Source organism: Rana temporaria, chromosome 2, assembly GCF_905171775.1.
Source record: "Rana temporaria chromosome 2, aRanTem1.1, whole genome shotgun sequence".
In the NCBI taxonomy this organism is placed as follows: Eukaryota; Metazoa; Chordata; class Amphibia; order Anura; family Ranidae; genus Rana; species Rana temporaria.
This window is the reverse complement of record NC_053490.1, coordinates 56,088,146-56,103,103: the sequence shown is the minus strand read 5'-3', so window position 1 is coordinate 56,103,103 and position 14,958 is coordinate 56,088,146. Positions and strand designations below refer to the sequence as shown.

General features: G+C 45.1%; 1 protein-coding gene across 1 annotated transcript in view; it reads left to right on the top strand.

Moving 5' to 3' along the window:
• Positions 1-14,958, top strand: part of TMEM123 (transmembrane protein 123) — an 87,496-nt gene that overhangs the window by 50,111 nt on the left and 22,427 nt on the right. The window contains exon 2 of the mRNA XM_040340211.1: positions 4,526-4,735. Coding sequence (XP_040196145.1) covers positions 4,526-4,735 — 210 coding nt within the window. The remainder of the gene's footprint in view (positions 1-4,525; positions 4,736-14,958) is intronic.

The following is a 14,958-nucleotide window of genomic DNA, read 5'->3' as shown; positions in this document are numbered from 1 at the left end:
TAACATACATGGTCTCAATATGTACCCCTTACACTAAAAGAGTATAAAAGCTGGATCATCTTCTGCCAATACTACGTACTACTCCTGGATTTCTCCATCCCATTCATGACGTGTAACCAGCGTCCCGAAATCCTGCGCATGCGTCGAATTGATTAGACGCATGCGTGGAAGCATTGCACTTCCGTGTTTGAGAACGTTGGTGTCTTCTACGTCACCGCGTTCTCTGTACGCGGAGATTTTGGTCTGATGGTGTGTAAACACATCAGACCAAAAGCTCCCAGGAGACATGTCCGATGAGAACAGTCCGCGGACCGTTTTCATCGGACATGTCTCCTCGTGTGTACAAGGCCTTGCACTCAAACTACCGGATTCTTTTCCACTGATATTGCTGCCCTGTGACTCGTCATAAAATTGATCCCTCCACTTCTGATGTATGCTGTCGTTGTTTGCGGCCCCTGGCGCCATGCTCCATATATGTGGTACCTGTCCACCTTTTGGAACAAAATTCTGCAATTTTATGATACTCTGGTGGGAGATACGGACACTGAATTGTTATACTTGCGCTCTCCTTCTCGCTCTCTCTGACTGCTCTCATTTATTTTTAATAAAAGGCTACTGCATTGAGGAGGTTCCTGCCACAGTTTGCTTATGGTAACATTCGGCTTCCTAAAAGTTAATTATTTTTTGAGAACCTTGCGATCATCCACCTGGTTACTATGCATTTACTTAGCTATTGTAACTTTCATTATGCCTGGCATTGTGTAGTGTTGTGGTGTTCCTCCTTTCGTCACCATGTATCCTAACTATGCAATTACTGTTGTTCGTTGCCTAGTTATACACTATTCACAGGCATTGGTATGTGTATGTTAACATTACATAGACCTGGATCTGTCTCTATGGCCCGTCATGTTCGGTGTTCTTTTTGTACCTTTAAAGCAGAGCTCCACCCAAAAAGGGGAAGCTCGTTTTATCTGCCACCCCCCTTTCCGTTGCCAAGTTTAGCACCTTTTGGGGGCGCGTACCTGGTTTTGACAGGTACCCACTTCTGGCTGAGTTTGCCTTTAGGGGAACAATTGGGGAACGCAGCACGCTTTGCGCATGCATAGTAGGGCAGGGATCGACAAATCCCGGGCGCCATGGCGACTAGCAATAGTGTCCTGGCGACTTGGCTTGGAAGGTTTTTTTTTGTGAGCTGGTGCCATCTGGTGGTGGCCGTTGGTATTACAAGTTAAGCATTACACGTTAAACAGCAATTCTAATGTCATTTTTCACTATTTTCACTGCCATCTTCTTCCCTCTAATTAGAACCCCCAAACATTATATATATTTTTTATCCTAACACCCTAGAGAATAAAATGGCGATCGTTGCAATACTTTCTGTCACGCCGTATTTGCGCAGCGGTCTTACAAGCGCACTTTTTTGGGAAAAAATTACATTTTTTTTAATTAAAAAATAAGACAACAGTAAAGTTATCCCCATTTTTTTTTTTTTTATATTATGAAAGATAATGTTACGCCGAGTAAATTCATACTCAACATGTCACGCTTCAAAATTGCGTTTGAACACCGTTTACATATGCTGCTCGCGTATGTGTTCGCTTCTGCGTGCAAGCTCGTCGGGACGGGGTGCGTTTTCTGGCTCCTAACTTTTTTAGCTGGCTCCTAGATTCCAAGCAAATTTGTCAACCCCTGCAGTAGGAAACCAGCCGGGAAGCCGCACAGCCCGTTCCCCCATAGAGGAGATGGCAGCGGCAGCACCCAATAGCTGACTAAAAAGTTGTGTTGGTTGAAGACACCTCCCGGATCCCTGGACAGGTAAGTGCCCTAATATTAAGTCAGCAGCTACAGCATTTGTAGCTGCTGATTTTTTTTTTTTTTTCCTGCAGTCGCCTGGAGCTCCTCTTTTAAATGTGTTTTGAAATGTAAAAAGATTGCAATTTTTTTTTTTTTTTTTTGGGCGTTTTAACGTGTACAAAAAGGAAAAAAATATTTACAGGGTGTAACATATACTAAAGCAGCACTTCCACACCACTTCATCCTTCAATCTGCCAGCAGGCAGGGGGTCCTCTCCCCACACCCGCTATCACAATTTAAAAATAGTGCGGGGCTCCACCCACACAGCTGCGTCATTCATTCAGAGTTCTGTGAATTAACTACAAGGCCCATCTTCCACTGTGGTGTGTAGATCTCGGTGAACTGCGAGGGTGCTGGTGAGCTCCCCGAAGTTCAATGATTCTTCCAGCTCTTCAGTATCGGCTCGTATCGAAGGAAGTTTGTAGGAGCCTGACCTTGCACCTGAGATCTGCTGATCACAGATCCAATGCTTTGCAGGCTCTTTGGGGAAACAAGTGCATTTAAAATGTATTTTGAACTTCTCTTTCATAGTAACTCTCTGTTCATTTTAGACACCTTCCTAAGCTCTCCAAGAGTCCCAGAGGACTTTTTTTATAAAAATGATGACTTCAACTTCTAAAGTCATACTTTAGCACACCCCTTTCCACTTTTGCACCCTCTTAAGGGGGAGAGACAAAAAAACAAGTAAAAAAATAACCCGATTTATCAGCACGACGGAGGGTGAAGGTCTTCTTCTTTTTTTTTTTTTTTTTTTTTTTTTTTTTTTTTGAGCTTTGGCAATAAAACCTGGAGGCTGGTTGGTTACTACGAACATCCGCACAAGTTTTAGTAAATCTCCCCTATGGTGTCATGGTCATCCAGTTATGAGGTCCTGGATGGAGGAATGTCAGGTTGGACTGTTTCAAGATAAAATCGGTTTGCATAACTGTGAACCCAGAATTTCAGAGTTGGGGGCGCTCAGAACATGCAGGCAGCTCCTAGGTCATGCTGGTAGTTTAGTCATTTTGGTATTAGAACTGGTTTAATTTAAAGCCAAACTCACATTTGGCACCTTTCAGGGAGGAGCAGATACCTGTGTAATACAGGTATCTTGCTCCCACTTCCGGGCATTGATACCTGAGCCACCCTTGGGTATCTTGCGCCACTTCCGGTGCCTTCTTTGTCGTCGTGTCCCCCCCCCCTGTCTTCTGGGAGACGCACAGGTCCCAGAAGACAGCAGGGGCCAGTGGGATAGCGCATGCACAGTCGGGAACCAGGAAGTGAAGCCACAAGATTCCTGATTCCCTTACTGAAGATGGCGGGAGCACCCGAAAGCCGAGCGATAGATCGGCTTCGGGTGCTGGCGCACAGGACAGGTAAGTGTCCTTATTTTAAAAGTCAGCTGCTGTAGTATTTACTTTAACAAAAAAAAAAAAAAAAAGTAAAATTTGGCGGACCTCCGCTTTAAGGCTCTGAACACGAGCGTCTAAAATACCATATTTAGAATGTATAGTTTTGTACACCTCCTAAATGCATTGCTCTAGGAATTAGTGGGACCATACACATGGCTAGGTCTACAAATGAAAATGTGCGCCGTGTTTAGTGGCGTAGGAAACGGCTGCGTCCAGGGTTAAAGGCTCAATATATGTAAGTGTGTAAGGGCCAGGGCCCGACAAATACCAGGCGCCATGGTGACAAGAAATTGCATCCTGGTGCTTGGGCTGCCACCCTAATGCTTCCACATGCCGTGTGCGTATGACCAAACCCGCCCCACTATGTATACTGGTCTCCGCTTGCTCCCCCCCAAAAAAATGACGTGTGTGTGTGTGTGTGTGTGTGTGTGTGTGTGTTTTTTTTTTTTTTTTCTGAAAATGTTGCGTTTCCTAGACCTTTGCAGTAATATCGTGTGACATAAAAAAAAAAAAAAAAAATTGAACTGCCACCATTTTATAGGGTCTGTGCTTTCAGAAAATATATACCATTTAGGGAGTTTATCTAATCTCCAGGCTAAAAAAAATGTGCATTTTACAATTTCAGGACTTTGGGGTTGTTGGTAGCTGCAGGGTAAATTACGATAAGCCTGAGGCTCGGTTCTCTAGGGCAGTGTTTCTCAACTCCAGTCCTCAAGGCGCACCAACAGGTCATGTTTGCAGGATTTCCCTCAGATGAAATGGCTGTGGTAATTACTAAGGCAGTGATTAAATCCCCTGTGCAAAATTAATGGAAAGCCTGAAAACATGACCTGTTGGGGCACCTTGAGGACTGGCGTTGAGAAACACTGCTCTAGGGTGTCTGCTTTCAGATAATATATAATGGTTTTGGGGGTTTTATGTAATCTTCAGGCCTAAAAAAATATTTTGTGCAAAAGAACGCTAAAACAGCTCTGGCATTAAAAGGGTTAAAGCATACTTTCACTTTCGGGAACACGTTGCATGTTCTACCTGTAAACTTTGTTTCTTTTGTTCTTTTTTTTTTTTTTTTTGCTGGATGCAAAGCAGATTTTATAAATGCAAATACATGTAAAGTAATTTAAAGAATTCTATGTCTCCACACACGCAGAATCTTCTGCTTGCTCTGTGTTCCGTGCAGAAAATATTCCTGTACCTGTGTGAATAAGCTTTTCTTTATGTAACTTGCTGTGTATTTTCGCATTTGTTTTAATAAAGCCCCTTTTTGTTTTTCTTCCACATAGATGGCTCAGTACCGCCTACCTTGTCTGCAAAAAATTCAAGTGCATCTGACCCTGTTGTTTTACCGAACACAACCCAGGCTGCAACTACAACGAAAGCAAGCGCCGTTACGAATGCCACAACAGCTGCTGTGCCAAAAACCTCTCCTTCCAGCACGCCTGCAAAGCCCTCAACTGCTGCTCCTCCTCCGCCAACGTCACCCACCACAAAAGGTAAATGACCTGTTTGCTGTGTCAGTCTCTTAGTACACACTAGCGCCTGCAAAGTGCCACTCCAGTAAGAAAGCCTGAGTGCTTTCACACTGGAGCGGTTCGCTTGCGGGAAGTAAAAAAAAAAAAAGTCCTGCAAGCAGCATCTTTGAGGCGGTTTAGGAGCAGTGTGTACACCGCTCCTAAAGCGCCCCTGTCCGTTGAAATCCATGGGCGGTGCCTGCAAAGCGGCATGGCAGCGGCACTTTGCGAGCGCTATTAACCCTTTATTCGGTTGCTAAAGCGCCGCTAAAACAAGGGGTGCTTTACCGCCAATGCCCCCGTGCCTCAGTGTGAAAGTACCCTAAAGGATGTAGAGATGGCAGACAGTGATCATTTCTTAAGCCGCATACACACAACCATTTTTCATGTCATGGGGGGAAAAAAGCAACGTTTTTCTCGACGTGATTCCTCTCAAGCCTGCCTTGCATACACACGATTGCGATAAAAAATGCTCAAGCGAAGTGCAGTGACCTTCCACGGACACTATAAAGGGGAAGTTCCATTCGAATGGCGCCACCCTTTGGGCTGATTATGCCAATTTCCCGTCTCATAACCTACTTCTGAGCATGCGTGTTTTTTTTCCTTGTCCTTAAAGCGTACACACGACCGTTTTTCACGACGAGAAAAATGACGACGTGAAAAAATAGAGCATGTTCTAAAAAAATTTAAGGCCTTGTCGACTAAAATGCTCTGGAGCCTACACACGACCGTTTTTGACGACCAATCTAAAAAATAGAATTTTTCTCGTGGTGAAAAACGGTCGTGTGCACGCAGCATTAGAGTGTTTTTGTTTGCGTTTTTATTTTGTTTTTTGTTTTTACTTTTTGTTAACCACTTCTCTACTTTGGGTGTTTTTCAGATTTGGTGTTTACAAGACTAAAACAGTTTTTTTTTGCTAGAAAATTACTTAAAACCCACAAACATTATATATTTATTTTTTTCTAATACCCTAGAGAATAAAATGGCGATCATTGCAATACTTTTTGTCACACCATATTTGCGCAGCGGTCCTACAAGCGCACTTTTTTTGGAAAAAAAATCACTTTTTTTGAATTAAAAAATAAGACGGCAATAAATTTGGCCCAATTTTTTTATATATTGTGAAAGATAATGTTACGCCGAGTAAAATGGTACCCAACATGTCACGCTTACAAATTGCGCCCGCTCGTGGCATGGCGTCAAACTTTTACCCTTAAAAATCTCGATAGGCGACGTTTAAAAAATTCTATAGGTTGCATTTTTTGAGCTACAGAGGAGGTCTAGGGCTATAATTATTGCTCTCGCTCTAAACATCCCTTGTAATAGAAAAAAGCATGACAGGTCCTCTTAAATATGAGATCTGGGGTCAAAAAGACCTCAGATCTCATAATTAGACTAAAATGCAAAAAAAAAAAAAAAAATTGGAAAATTTCATTTTTTCAAATGACAAAAAAAAAAAATGTTTCTTTAAGAGGCTGGGCGGGACTGACGTTTTGATGTCACTTCCGCCCAGCAGAGCTATGGGGACGGGCGAAGGAGATTTTTCCTTCAGTCTCGTCCCCGCTCAGCTCCCCAATGGTCGCGATCTCCTCCGCCGCTACCGACGGCTCCGGTAAGCGGCGGAGGGCGCGGGAGGGGGGGGGCCCTCTCCCGCCACCGATAACGGCGATCTCGCGGCGAATCCGCCACGGAGACCGCCGTTATCGTTATCAGAACCGCTGACAGTAAAGATAGATACCTCGGTTGTGGCAGCAGCTGCTGCCGTTACCGAGATATGTATCTTTAAAGTTAGGCCGTATATAGTCGTACAGCGGTCTGGAAGTGGTTAATATGTCTAAAAAAAATTATAGTTCTATACTGCTTTTCGCAAATGTTATGCTATCAAAACTAGGTTAGGTTTTGGCAAATTTTGGTAAAAGGTTCAACAGCTTTTCAGTCTGCTCCCATGCTCCGTGTACGTAGAGGGAATTCTGGAGGCAGGGTTGAATTACTTGTCACTGGCTTACATACTAAATTGAGGCTGCATATGTATTGGGACATCTGCCTTTACACGCAAATGAACTTTAATGCAGGGGTGCCCAACCTTTTTGAAGAGCGAGGGCCATTGAAGCGACTTGGTAAATGGTCGCGGGCCAAAATAAGTGGAATGGGCGGATGACAGGTCTGTCCATACTGCATATGCAGGACGGATATACACACACACACACACACACACACACACACACACACACACACACACACACACACAGCCCACGCTACTCCATGGGCCCTCCAATTCCATTTCCCCAGCCGAAAGGGGACGGATCCCCTTCTGTATGTGTGTGTGTATATATATATATGTATATATATGTATATGTACGTGTGTGTGTGTGTGTGTGTGTGTGTGTGTGTGTGTGTGTGTGTGTGTATGTGTGTAATATCATTTTTTTTTTAGCGTATCGGATTGGAGGTAAGTGGGGGTAAATGGACATAGAGGTGAGTTGAGAGTCTGATTTGCGTCCCAAGGCTGCTTTCACACTGATGTACATGTGGCTTTCCTGCAGGTTAGCTGCACTTTGCCATAGACTTCTATTATATCCTGATGGTATAGTGAACTTTCTGAAAGCGCACCAAACCCGCAGATAACCAAAGTCTTTGGCTCGGTGCATGTAGGATTAGTTTGAAAGCAGCCCAGTAACCACTGCAGAACAGATATGCCCATATATACACTGTGATTTCAGTAATAAACTTGCCTTTAATAAGTCTTCCATTCAGTTTTTCCCCGGCTGTCCCAGGCAGAGTGTATTTGGTATCGATTTGTGACGGGAGGTGGCGCTATATGGGAAGCATTAGCCTATGCGACTCTGCAACTGCTTGCTTTCTCTACCGCCGGCTTCATTCACAACACTGATGCTCTGGGATGGCGGGTCGGCAATCTGGGCTTGCCAAACCACCAGAGCAGGAGGTCGCGAGCCACATGTTGGGCACCCCTGCTTTAATGGCATCCTAGTCTTAGGCTGCATTCACACCTTGGCGTACCTAATCGCGGCGTTTTGTCCCGCGAATTGCGGCGACAAATTGCGGCGTTTTGGACCGCGATTTGCGGCGACAAAACGCAGCGATTGTGAATGCAGCCTTACCCCCAGGTCCACATCCCCTATGCCGAAAGCCGCCCAAATAAAGGGTCCGGGACTTGTTTTGAGCTTCAGGCGTTTCGGCGTTCGGCGCGGAGATGTGAACCATCTCCATAGAGGGCAATGTAAAATCACCCCTCCAGCGTGTTTAGGGCTGCTGCGGCGTCGCGCTTCAGGCGTATATACGCCTAGGTGTGAACGGAGCCTTAGTGCTCATAATCTCTGCTCGTTGCCTGTATAGAAGACACCTGGGAGCCAGAAATCTTGCTGACAGGGGATCAAATACTTGCTTAAAATACAAATCGATTCATAACTTTTTGGAAATGTGTTTTTCTGGATATTTTTGTTCTTTCTCACTGTTAAAATAAACCTACCATTAAATATATAGACTGATTATTTCTTTGTCAGTGGGAAAACGTACAAAATCAGAAAGGGATAAACAATTCTTCACTGTAGTTTTGACTTCCTAAGGATACCTTCACACTGAGGCGCTATAACGCTAAAAATAGCGACTGTAAAGCTCTTCTCCTGTCACTCCAGTGTGAAAGCCTGAATGCTTTCACACTGGAGCGGTGTGCTGGCAGGACACTAAAAAAAAAGTCCTGCAAGAAGCACCTTTTTTGAGGCGATTTAGGAGCAGTGTATACACCGCCCCTAAAGCGCCCCTGCCCATTGAAATCAGTGGGCAGCAGCGCTTTGCAGGCACTTTTAACCCTTTTTCGGCTGCTAGCGCCCTGGCACCTCAGTGTGAAATTACCCTTAGGAAAGTCAGAGCTGTCAATTAGTATGTATTAGTGATTTTTCCTGATCATATCTATTTTAGTTTCTTAAGTTTCTTTCGGATGCTAAAGACTGCGCATGATCAGAAACACAGTGGTGGATGATATATGAATTGAGAAGTCACAATAATTCAACACAGAAAAGTTTCAGCATATGACCTTTACTTGAACGCATTATTATATAGATTGATTTGAATATAATTTGATGACACTGGATATTTCACATGATAGAATAATAGCGCTGCACTTACATTTTTATTTTATGAGTACGGTGATCAGTGCTCTTGTGTTCCATTGGGTTGCTGTGATGGCAGGCGACACTTGTAGTGAATAAGTCTAGGCAGGGCCGTCTTTAAGGCAGGGCAAAAGGGACAGCTGCCCTGGGCCATGTCATTGTTGTGGGGCCCAAAGCACCTGCCTCATACTTGCCAACTATCCCAGTTTAAATTCCCTTGTCCCCTGAAGTTTTAGTCTTGTGCTGTGTCCTGATATCTCAGTGTGAAGTGCTGCTACTAATGCTGCCCAGCTCTGCCCTACCCTGTGTTTACATGTAAATAACCACCATTCATATGTAAATGGATGAGGCCGGCAGCATTCATATCTAAATAAAGGTGGCATTCATATGTATATCATACCCCTCTGCAGTGAAGAGATGATGTGCTGTAACCTCTAGCAACCAATCAGTGAGCAGTATAATATGCATAAAGATAAATTGCCTGTGTGCAGCAGCCCCCCCGCCCCCACATACTTATCTGAGCCCATCTAGATTCAGCAACTGTTGCAGGAGTGTCTCGGCTGCCCAGGACTCCCCTCCTCATTGGCTGAGACAGCAGTGTGGCACAATTGGCTCCCACTGCAGTCAGTCAGTCCAATGTGGAGAGAAAGGGGGCCAGGCTGGGCTGCAGCTACATGTCTGAATGTGGCTCGGGTCCCCATAGCAAGTTGCTTGCTATGGGGGCACTCCAACAGGAGGGAGGGGCCAGGAGCACTCAAGAGAGACCCAAGAAGAGGAGGATCTGGGCTGCTCTGTGCAAAACTGCTACACAGGGCAAGTATAACATGTTGGTTATTTTCAACTATAAAAATAAAAAGACTTTAGTATCACATTAAGATGATACAGAGATGACACAAATCCTCCTACAAAAGTTGTAGCTGTTTATCTGGGGTCCTCTCCTCTTTATAGCCTTCTAAACCACAGATCAAGTGATTTATCTCAGCTCTAACAGCCAGGGGGTGTGGATTGGATATCGCACACTGAATATCATAGCCTGTCATAAAGCAGGGAGCTGAGTGGTGGGAATTGACGCCCTACCCCACATGGTCTCACAAGGAAACCTGCACAGCTGAGGCTGGCAATCGCCTTCTGTGTGCTGGAGAGGGGGTGGGGATTCTGTGGTGTTGGCATGACCTGTCAGGCAGATAGTGTAAAAATGGCAGAGGTGACAGAAATCGTACACTGTGCGTTCGACTGAGGCAAGTACACACTATAGAGGGATAGGCTTTGTTCATTTTTGATTTCAGAGGTTTATAACCACGTTACTTCTGCCATGTTTCATAGAACTGTTCTCATAAAAAACATGACCCAAGATGTAGTTTATGTAAAAAATTAAAACAAAAACAATGCAACAGCAAAACATGGAGAGAAAAAGTACACGACAGCCACAGTATAAATCCCTGTAGTCGCATTATAAGCATGTGACCATAGAGAAGTGAAAGTGATAAACAATGGAGCAATATAAGATTCTCATGTTATGAATTGCTCTGATTAGGAACCCAACTGAAATGTATATAGCCTGTGCTTTTGCATCAGTTTTTTTTTTTTTTTTTTTGGTCTGCTTTTGGGCTCATTTACCTGTTTCCTTTGCAGATAGAGAGACCGCAACCCCCCCAAATGCAAGTGCAAACTAGGCCGAAGGAACAAGGCAGTATTGATACCTCAAGAAATTATGATCCGTTGCCACGGAGTCCGCCAGCTCAGCAGGAGATCTCTCCATTGATCTCCGCTGAGCGGGCGAATGACGGGTCCCTCTCTGCCCACTGACTGGGGAGGGGCTTGACAAGTGCCGCCGATTCCTATGGAGAGATTGGACGAAAACGGACTGCATGTCCATTTCCATCAGATCTCATCCGATCCGATCCGCCAGTACGGATGGCAAACGTATCGCCATACGTCTGATTTTTAGCGGATCGAACCGTATCAGATGGCAGAGGACGTGGTCACTGCTGACATCCATCGCTCCATAGATATACATGGAGCGCCCCTTCATGTCTGCCGAAAAAACGCAAGTGTGAAAGCTGCCTTAAAGTACTTTGGTATACATCAATGACAACAGCTCAGGGGTTCAGGAAAGAAATAGAGCTTTCTTTTGGTGGTATATGCGCATCTCTGCCATTGTTTTTTTTTTTTTTTTTGTGTGCTATAACCAAAAAAAAGCAATTTTGAAAAAAACACTTTTATACTTTTTGCTATAATAAATATCCCCCTTTTTTTTTTTTCTCAGCTTTTCCTTCATATTTTTGGTAATAAAAATCGCAATAAGCGTATATCGTATATTGATTGGTTTGCGCAAAAGTTATAGCGGCTACAAAATGAGGGATAGATTTATAGCACTTTTTTATTTTTTTTAGGACTGTGACATTATGGCAGACACATCAGACACTTTTGACACATTTTTGGGACCATTGGCATTTATAGATCAATCAGTGCTATAAAAATGCACTGATTGGGGGCGATCAAGGGGTTCTAACTGTGTAGGAGGAGGGGACTGACAGAGGAAATGACGGATCGTGGTTCCTAGCTATTAGGAACCCGCAATCTGTTTCTTCTCACAGAATAGGTCCCTGTTCTGCCTCTCGTGCCCGTGGTCATTGCACCGGTCACTAGCATCAGCACCCCCGCGATGCAGCGGGCGCACTCCTGCTACCAGCGTACAGCTACAATGGTTCGTGGGATCGTACCGAGTCCGACCTGCCGCCGTATAACGACGTCGGCAAGTGGTTAATGTGAGGGGGTGTTTTTATTTATTTTATTTTTTTAAATCCTACTTGCCTAGTTAGATACTGTATCTGTCCCCCACCGGCTCCAACACTGAGAGCTGAGCGATCTAACACTGCTGATCACTCGGCTCTCACGGCTCTGTGAGCAGAGTACTGGTGACTTCTCCTGTATGGTGTCTGCAGTCTGTGACCGTCTCCTGTCACTTCTGCCACGTCCTTTCCTTCACCAGCTGTCACCTCTGCCCATGTCTCCCAATGCCCCCCCCCCCCCATCCTTATCCTCTTTTCCACTCGACAATTGCAGCCTTTTCCATCTCAACTCTCCCACCCTACAATCCCTATTTCACTCCACCCTCAACTACCCTGCCCTCACCCTCTACTCACCCAACTCCCTAACAAGCCCCCACACCTCTAAAACCACCCCACTACCTACTCTTCCTAGGCGATGGGTATCGGTAATTGGTTTTGGCGAGTACATTTTCGGCCGGTATGTCTTAGTTGCCGAAATTTTGGTGTATATTTTTATTAAAGATACTGTAAAAAAATATCAAGGCTGCCACTGCAAAAAATGAATACTAATGCAAAAAAATAGTACTGCTGCAATACACTGGGGTTGATTTACTAAAACTGGAGCGTACAGAATCAGTGCATCTCCTGCATAGAAACCAATCGGGTTTTATTGTTAAAGTTTAGATCAACAAGCTGAAGTTAGAAGCTGGTTGGCTACCATGCACAGCTGCACCAGATTCTGAGTGCATCGGTTTTAGTAAATCTACCCTTTTTGAGTCGCTGACCTCAAGCAAGTATGCAATTCAAGAGGTGTGACTTCACTGCATGCATAAATGCTCCAGACCAGTGACTGAAATTTTGAGGCCAGAGACAGCCAGGCAGCTAGCATTCTCAAACAACGGCACCATTCTAATTTTTCTAAAGACCAGTTTATTTTAATGCCCTGCAATGGCATATTTCACCAGCGGCTGAAAACTATTCAAGGAATTCTCTGGGGAGGGACCATGTTTCCTGTTAGGACGGGCAAACATGATTGCAGATTAGGGTATTTTAATCTGCTAAACAAATTTGTAGCTGGGGCAGAAACTATTTCTATAGAAATGGAATAGAGGTGCATCTTGTTTGTGGTCATTGTATGATCACTATAGTGTAGCGCAGGATTTCTTCATATACATCAGTCTGAAATTAGGTCAGGTTGGCTGAGCTGCTATAAAGTCCTTGCAGACTCTCAAGATTGAAGATATAAACATGAGTTGTGGTTTTGGCGGCAGGAAGAGGAGATCAGATATGATGTGTGTTTTGTTGGCCCAAAAAAACAAAAAACAGATCCTGTTACCAGAGCATGTTATACAGCACAGTGCTTGTGATGTGTCATTTGGACCTGGCTGATCCTGCCTGGCTATACCCTCCCCTCTTCAAACTGACCACAATAATTGGGGCTACTGAGCCCTGACACTGTGGTCCGTTTACGTGATTCCGTCATCTGCTCTCCTGTGTCCTCTGTAGTTTCTCCTGTATGTAATCCGTTGGCGCTCGTCCCGCCCCCTCTGAGGCTGGAGGTGGGCATCGATCAGGCTGCACTGATGGCTATGGTGATACTGCATTCAGAGGCTGCATTCGTGTCATGGTGAGGCTGCAGATGGGCACTGATTAGGCTGCATTAATGGGAACTTACCCTTATTTTGCTTCACGGTCCACACAACTTGCACATACAGGTAATCCTAGATTAAGGCTTACCGTGCTGGAAATATCTCCTAAACCTACATGGTTTAGGAGATATTTACAATGACAGGCGCCGATGTCTACGGCGCATGCGCGCCGTACACGACGACGCAGGCGCACTGAGCGTGCCGTTTTTGTGAATGCCATAACTGGGGTTAATGCCGTATTCCTGCGCATTCGCGGGTATCTGCCGGTCCCGCGTGCATGCTCGGGAGTGACGTCATCGCCGCCCCGGCCAAGCACAGCGGCAAAAACTGGAAGAATCTGCAAGGGGAAATGGCGGCGGCAAACGAGGAGCACTTCGGGGGCGTCAATTTCAGGTAAGTAGCAACATAATGAGCTAGTATGCCATGCACACAGCCACAAAGGCAAAATAATTCTCGTTGGGCAGCGTATTAGTTTATTTGCATTTCATTTTAATGGTTCAATGAATGCGAGGCAAAATAGTTGACCCTCGCGCATGTTCACTTCATCAAATCTGGCCCTCTTTGAAAAAAGTTTGGACACCCCTGGTACACTAGTGGTGTTCAACAGATGCACAGCTCTCTATTGAAGCTCTCCTTGTAACAAAAAGTAATTTTGTTACATTGTTATTAAATCCATGATCCACACATTTTGTATGAGAGACAAATTAAAACGGAAGATTAATCTGCTTATATTTTGCCCGGAATCATGGAGACTGGGTAGATATTGACCACAGACGACGTGGATAAGCATTGCATTTCAGGAAGTCTGAATTTTGGGGGTGCTTTGAGGTCAGAGTTCATGCAAGCAGACACTATGGGGTAGATTTACTAAAACTGGAGAGTGCAAAATCTGCTGCAGCTGTGCATGGCAGCCAATCGTCTTCTAACCTCAGCTTGTTCAATTTAAGAGGAAGTAAACCCTGATGGGTGTTGCTTCCTTTGTTTCCATGCAATAAAGCATAATGGACTACCATGCATCGCATAGTAGCCCATTATTTGACACTTACCTGCAGAAGAAGCCTGCGATGTCCCCGTCTTCCTCGCCAGTAGCGAGTGTCCATTCTTCACCCCTCTTCCTTCCGGGGCCGCAAACTCCGTCTCTGTGACTGGCCGGAGTCACGTGATGTCACTCCTGCACATGCGTACTGGAGCCGCCTTTAACGGCATGACCCTAGATAGAAACGGCACAGCGTGTCCTTTCTAAATCTGGCGCATGCGCAGAAGAAATCGCCCTATGGAGACTTGCAAATATCTCCTAGGCCGTGCAGGTCTGGGAGATATTTCAAGCACATACAGGTAAGCCTTAAAGCGGGAGTTCACCCATTTATTAAATTTTTCCCCTTTTCCCCTTAGATTCCTGCTCGTTTGGTCTAGGGGAATCGGCTATTTGTATTAAAATATGATCCGTACTTACCCGTTTTCGAGATGCATCTTCTTCCGTCGCTTCCGGGTATGGGTCTTCGGGAGCGGGCGTTCCTTCTTGATTGGCAGTCTTCCGAGAGGCTTCCGACGGTCGCATCCATCGCGTCACTCGTAGCCGAAAGAAGCCGAACGTCGGTGCGGCTCTATACTGCGCCCGCGCATCGACGTTCGGCTTCTTTCGGAAAATCGTGACGCGA